This window comes from Pinus tabuliformis, chromosome 5_1 (genome assembly GCF_031772625.1).
Source record: "Pinus tabuliformis cultivar Carrire ecotype Pingquan chromosome 5_1, CPIR1, whole genome shotgun sequence".
NCBI classification, from domain to species: domain Eukaryota; kingdom Viridiplantae; phylum Streptophyta; class Pinopsida; order Pinales; family Pinaceae; genus Pinus; species Pinus tabuliformis.
Window position 1 is genome coordinate 687447497 of NC_142305.1, and position 7414 is coordinate 687454910.

General features: G+C 33.1%; 1 protein-coding gene across 1 annotated transcript; it reads right to left on the reverse strand.

Moving 5' to 3' along the window:
- Positions 1-4444: 4444 nt before the first annotated feature.
- Positions 4445-5946, reverse strand: LOC149166812 (uncharacterized). Its single transcript, XM_089432754.1, has 2 exons — positions 5737-5946; positions 4445-5562 (listed from the first exon to the last, which is right to left on the reverse strand). The coding sequence occupies exons 1-2, from the start codon at positions 5851-5853 to the stop codon at positions 4792-4794; spliced, it is 888 nt and encodes a 295-aa protein (XP_089288880.1). The 5' UTR covers positions 5854-5946; the 3' UTR covers positions 4445-4791.
- Positions 5947-7414: the final 1468 nt, after the last annotated feature.

Sequence of the window (7414 nt, forward strand, 5' to 3'; positions counted from 1 at the left end):
AAGCAATATCTTAATCTTGAATTAAAAAAATATTTGTCAACTTGCAAAATGTTGTTATGATAATGCAATGCTTAATCAAATCTAAATACTTCTAAAACCATATCTAAATACCTCTAAAACCATTTTAGTAAAACCATATCTAAATACCTCTAAGACCATTTTACTTGGTTTTATCTCTTCAAAAGTCTCCTATTATCGACCCCTCCCCATTAAAAAAAAATTAATCAATACTTTGATAAAACATAAGCCCATACAATTATCAAACATAAGCCGCCCATACAAATTAATACTCTAATAAAAACTAAACCCATATAAATTAATATCCATCTATTATAATTTGTAGATTGTAAATAAACAACACTTTTCTTATTATAACCTTGTACATTGCAAATGTGAATCACAAGCCTAAATTATGTACAAAGGATTTTGCACATATATTTATGTACTTGAAGGTACTTCTCTACTTACAAGTATTTCTCTTCTCTGCCAGCGTATGATAAATGTGAATTATAAGATGAAAATACACACCAGATTTTACCATCTAATTATTTTTGTTTTTATTTAAGTTAAGCAAAACATAGGGTAAGCATTATCTTAATCTTGAATTAAAAAAATATTTGTCAACTCGCAAATTGTCGTTATGATGATGCAATGCTTAATCAAATCCAAATACTACTTCTAAAACCATATCTAAATACCTCTAAAACCATTTTACTTGATTTTATCTCTTCAAAAGTCTCCTATTATCAACCCCTCCCCATAAAAAAAATTTAATCAATACTTTGATAGAACATAAGCCCATACAATTATCAAACATAGGCTGCCCATACAAATTAATATTCATGATGTAACCTAACTCCATAAAAAATAAGTCCATACAAATTAATACTCTAAAAACTAAACCCATATAAATTAATATCTGTCTATTATAATTTGTAGATTGTAAATAAACACCACTTTTCTTATTATAACCTTATACATTGCAAATGTGAATCACGAGCCTATGTTATGTACAAAGGATTTTGCACATATATTCATGTACTTGAAGGTATTTCTCTACCTAAAAGGTACTTCTCTTCTCTGCCAGCATATAATAAATGTGAATTATAAGATGAAAATACACACCAGATTTTACCATCCAATTATTTTTGTTTTTATTTAAGTTCAGCAAAACATAGGGTAAGCATTATCTTAATCTCAAATTAAAAAAATATTTGTCAACTTGCAGAATGTTGTTATAATGATGCAATGCTTAATTAAATCTAAATACTTTTAAAACCATATCTAAATACCTCTAAAACCATTTTACTTGGTTTTATCTATTCAAAAGTCTCCTATTATCAACCCCTTCCCATAAAAAAAATTTAATCAATACATCTTCTATTATCAACCCCTTCCCATAAAAAAAATTTAATTAATACTTTGATAAAACATAAGCCCATACAATTATCAAACACAGGCCACCCATACAAATTAATATTCCTGATATAACCTAACTCCATAAAAAATAAGCCCATACAAATTAATACTCTAATAAAAACCAAACCCATATAAATTAATATCCATCTATTATAATTTGTAGATTGTAAATAAACAACATTTTTCTTATTATAACCTTATACATTGGAAATGTGAATAACGAGCTTAAATTATGTACAAAGGATTTTGCACATATATTTATGTACTTGAAGGTACTTCTCTACTTAAAGGTACTTCTCTTCTCTGCAGCATATAACAAATGTGAATTATAAAACAAAAATACACACCAGATTTTACCATCCAATTATTTTTGTTTTTATTTAAGTTTAGCAAAACATAGGGTAAGCATTATCTTAATCTTGAATTAAAAAAAAATATTTGTCAACTTGCAGAATGTTGTTATGATGATGCAATGCTTAATCAAATCTAAATACTTCTAAAACCATATCTAAGTACCTCTAAAACCATTTTAGTAAAACCATATCTAAATACCTCTAAAACCATTTTACTTGGTTTTATTTCTTCAAAAATCTCCTATTATCAACCCCTTCCCATAAAAAAAATTTAATCAATACTTTGATAAAACATAAGCCCATACAATTATCAAACACAAGCCGCCCATACAAATTAATATTCCTGATATAAACTAACTCCATTAAAAATAAGCCCATACAAATTAATACTCTAATAAAAACTAAACCCATATAAATTAATATCCATCTATTATTTGTAGATTGTAAATAAACTAACACTTTTTTTATTATAACCTTGTACATTGCACATGTGAATAATGCGCCTAAATTATGTCCAAAAGATTTTGCACACATATTTATGTACTTGGAAGGTACTTCTCTACTTAAAAGGTACTTCTCTTCTCTGCCAGCATATAATAAATGTGAATTATAAGATGAAAATACACACCAGATTTTACCATCCAATTATTTTTGTTTTTATTTAAGTTATGCAAAACATAGGGTAAGCATTATCTTAAAATTGAATTAATAAAATTAAGAAATAGACCAAAAAAGAAATTGTCCACTTGCAGAATGTTGTTATGATGATGCAATGCTTAATCAAATCTAAATACTTCTTAAACCATATCTATGTATCTCTAAAACCATTTAGTAAAACCATATCTAAATACCTCTAACACCATTTTACTTAGTTTTATCTCTTCAAAATATCAACCCCTCCCCATAAAAAAAATTTAATCAATACTTTGATAAAAACATAATCCCATACAATTATCAAACATAAAAACATAATCCCATACAATTATCAAACATAGGCCGCCCATACAGATTAATATTCCTGATGTAACCTAACTCCATAAAAAATTAAGCCTATAACAACTAATATTCCTGATTTAACCTAACCCCATAAAAAATAATATCCATCCGCTATTATAACTTATTGTAAATACATGCCACTTGCATATTGCAAATGTGAATCATCTGCAAATATAACCTATTAATATCCGCCCACTATTATAGCTTACTGTAAATAAATGACACTTGCACATGTCTATACATTGCAAATGCGAATCAAAAGCCTAAGATATATGCCGGAGATACATTTACGTATAAGCCTAAAATATGTTAAAAGGATTTTGGTCAAACACCATTTTGTTGAAGCCTAAAGTTAAACAAAGTCAAACATGTATCTAGTCAAAGAGTACTTACCATACATCTATTATTATTGTCAGTTTAAAAATTATTAATCACAGGCAATCACAAGCTGAAGTTACACAATGCATAATGGAAAGACAACATCAATCTTAATAAAAGAAAACCTGCTTATTTACAAAATGATGTTACCAGGGAGACCACACGAAACTTAGGCAAAATCTGAATATACCTATGGAAACACTTTTACCTTAATGGATAACTTTATCCTTCCAACCTCTTCCATAAAACAATTTCTGAAGAGAAAAGAAAAGAAAAATCAACCCCACTTTAGGAAACAATTTCTCTCCTATGAAATTTGAACCAGTTTTCTAATAAAACTTAAAATCCATACAAGTCAATATCTATACATTTTTGTAACTTGCAGAAAAATAACACCTACCAATTGCAAATGTGAATCACTTGTTTTGTATGTCAATCTGGCATTAGCATATAAAATAGAAGTGAAATTTGAATCAATGCTCCCTGAAACAGAAACCCCATACAAATCCGTATTCATCTGTCATACAAGCTAGCTAATATGCATCTATTATTACAATGTAAATAACAAAATTTTGAATTAATGCTTTCCTGAAACTTACCTCAAAACAAATTACTGCCCGTCTATAATAACACTTACAACTGCAAATATGAATCATTTGTGATTATAACCAACAGAAATAGATATGAATTACAAACCTAAAATATGTACCAAATCAAAAAACCAAAAACTGTAACGAGGATTTTGGTCAAACATTAACCTTTGTGTCATTGTTTGTTGAGATAACCTTTGTATAATAGCATTCAAAACTAATGAGCAAAAATCAAAATGTGATAAGAATCAAACCAAGTTATGAGATCAAACCACAAGCAGATATGGGTCACTCTTATCCTTATGCTTCCTGTTTTAATTTCAGAGGGTGGGATACATCATAATAATAAATTGAGTCTATTTAATTTAGAAGGCAGAAGAACGAAAAATTAACAGTTTTCAAATATACCAGCATAATTTCAACAGTGCTCAAATATACTCCCAGCACACATGAAGCTTATTGGCCAAACCACAATTCTGCCCATACCTTATGTATTTGATACTGTTATCAAGAAGCACAGACAAATAATATAGCATTCATATATCAATGCCCAAGACCAAGATCTGAAAGTCACCTGTCACCCAAACAAGAATTACATTCATTTTGGAACATTTGGAGATGACTTGAATTGTCAACCCCGCCCTAAAATCCCATAAAAATCAAACCTTTTCTTTCCTGCAACCCCCAAAAGCTTCAAACAAAAACAAATGCAACAAATATAAAATACTTATTATAAAAGTATCCCTCAATTTCAATAAAATAAATATTGAAAGTGGAACGAATGTATAGTATCTGTCAATGTAAACACAAATGAGAGAATTACAAAGATACTGAGACCTTCAAACCCTACAAACCAGAGCCGTTAATAAGTACACTTGTGTGTCAAATTGTTAAAAAAATACAATGTTATATTGTACAGAAGAATTCCAAGAAATCTTAACCCTAAAGATAAATGTCACAAATCCCCTGAGAAATAGGTGGTGTTCAAAAACACCATTAAATCGGTTAGAAAAAGAAAAGACAAATGAAATTGCTGCTCTTCCTCCTCTAAGCTTTCATTTTTTGGCCTTCTTTGCAGGGGGTCCGCGCTTGGGGGTCTTCTTAGCGGACTTGGGAGTGGCAGCCTTCTTTGGCGTGGGTGCCTTTTTAGGCGTTGGAGCCTTCTTTGGAGTTGCCGCTTTCTTTGGAGTAGCAGCCTTCTTAGGTGTAGCCACTTTCTTGGCTGGAGTAGGAGCCGGCTTCGGAGTGGGGGGTGCAGCTGCCACAGGTTTCTTTGGAGAAACAGCGGGCTTCTCTACCTTCTTAGCAGCAGGAGGAGCTTTAGCCTTGGCCTTGGGCTTCGGCTTCGGCTTGGGCTTGCTAACTTTAGCCGCTTTAGGAGCCTTGGGGGCAGCAGCAGGCTTCGCAGCTTTCTTGGGTGCAGCCTTGGGCCTACCAGGACTCTTAGCGGCCGGTTTAGCGGGAACTTTAGCAGGTGCCTTGGCAGGCTTAGCAGCGGGAGCCTTGGCAACTTTAGCTGGTCTGCCAGCCTTCTTTGCGGAGCCTGCGGCCTTGGGTTTGGGCTTATCAGCAGACTTCTTCGCAGCAGCAGGCTTCTTAGGCTTGGCCGCAGCTTTAGAGGCTGCCTTCAACTCATCCGAGAGCTTGTATGAACCCTTAACCTTGGTAAGCTTGTCGCTTTTAGATAACCTGCGGAGCTGAACCAACAGTAATTTCTCATAATTGCCAGGGAGAACAGCTTTATATTTTGCACCAATAAATTTAGCAATCTTGAACTGGCTGGAACCTGTCCTCTCCTTCAAAGTTGAAATTGCTTCTGTGATCATCTGCAAAAGATACAAAGCAACATTTTAGCCAAAATTCCATTTCCTGCTCCACACTAAATAAAACTGCAAACAAAACAACATACACAAATTGCTTACAACATTTTGACCAAAACTTCATTTACTGCTCCAAATTAAATAAAACTGCAAACAATACAACATACAGATATTTCTTACCAGTAAATACGAAGGGTGAGAAGGAGCCGGTTTAGAGGCCTTCGCAGCTCGTGGCTTCTTCTCCTTGGGTGCCTTTGTCTTAGCATTGACAGCAGGAGCAGGAGCAACTTCGGCCATGGTTGTATGAGCTCGAGAACTTGCAAAACCCAAATGCGCAAAAATCTCAAAAACAAGAGCAAGCAGCTGTGGATGTGAGGGACTGAATCGAAATGCGGACTAAGTAGCCACGGGCAGTGACCCTCGAAGGGGCCATCTACGAAAATCTACGGCTCCGATTTGTCCGACGTTGTCGATCGGACGGCCGTGGTATTTTTCTAAGGCATTGCCACGGATTGAGTCCAACGTGAGTTGTTGTCTCCGAACCGTTAGATCGTGCACTATCAACGGTCGGCGGTTTATCTTTTTTATTTATTTGACTTTCGGTTTAAGTTTTTAGCTTTTGTTTTTGCCCCCCACCTTGTGTTTTCCACTAGACTTCTAGGCTTGATTTATCTCTGATCACTTGTCTATTTTCTTTCATTCTTGCTGCAATCCAAAGTTAAGGATCTTGCCTTCGGCCTGGTCCAGTTTATTCGAGTGTTTCTTGATAGTTTTTGGGGGAAAGAGTTGTCAAAGCCAGAGGTATCATTTAAGGATCTTGCCTTCGGCCTGGTCCAGCTTATTCGAGTGTTTCTTGATAGTTTTTTGGGGAAAGAGTTGTCAAAGCCAGAGGTATCATTGAGTTTTTATGGGTTTGTTTACAAATATACTTTGAAATATTATGAGATCCCATTAAGAATGGAAGGTTTTATCTTGGTGCATTAATGTGTGTTTGATGTATAGGAGTAGATTCTAATGAGTTAATGCATAATTTGAGTTAATATGGAATTGGAATTGGAAAGGTTTGGATAGTTAAACAACATTATCATGGCATAAAACTAGTTTTAGATTTTAGATTGATATTGCAAAATAAAATATTGGTTATTTTGTGGTGGATTTTTTTTTTAAGTATTGAAATAAATATGCAAACCCATGGTTTATGTTAAACTTTTGCAAATATTTGTGTTTTGAATGATTAGCAAATACACATTAAAAATACTTTATTGAGTCAAACCTAAAGTACAAAGTATTAAAGAGTGTTTGTGGGTTTGTTAGTATATATCATTTAATAGATTATCAAATATTCTTAGCGATGGAAGGTCATGGCTTGGTGCATAAAGGCGTGTTTGGTGTACATGAATAGAATTTGTTGAGTTGGTGCATAATTTGAGCTAACGAAGACATGGAATCTTAAAGTTTTCTTTTAGTGAAACATCATTGACCAAGCACAAGTAGGTTTTAGATTATTATTACGAAATAAGGTTGTACGTGTTATTCAGTGATGAATTCCTTTTTTTCTCTAACTAGCATACTAAATATACAAATCCCTTGTTTATGCATTAAACTTCTGCAGACATTTGAGCTTTGAATGACAAGCAAATGCACATTAAAAACACTTAATTGGGTCAAAGTCAAAGGTATTGTTGAGTTTATGTGGATTTGTTTGCATATATAATTTGGTAGATTTTAAGGTACCATGTATAATGGAAGGTCATGTCTTGGTGCATCAAGGTGTGTTTGGTGTGAAGGAGTATATTTTGTTGGGTCCATGAATCATTTAAGCTAACATGGATGTGGAATTTAAAAGTTTTGCATGGTT

Bases quoted from the DNA above. Each gene is read 5' to 3' on its own strand.
- LOC149166812 (XM_089432754.1), bottom strand. From the start codon at position 5,853: ATGGCCGAAGTTGCTCCTGCTCCTGCTGTCAATGCTAAGACAAAGGCA. The intron at 5,563-5,736 runs GTAAGAAATATC...TATCTTTTGCAG, and splicing joins CTCACCCTTCGTATTTACTG to ATGATCACAGAAGCAATTTC.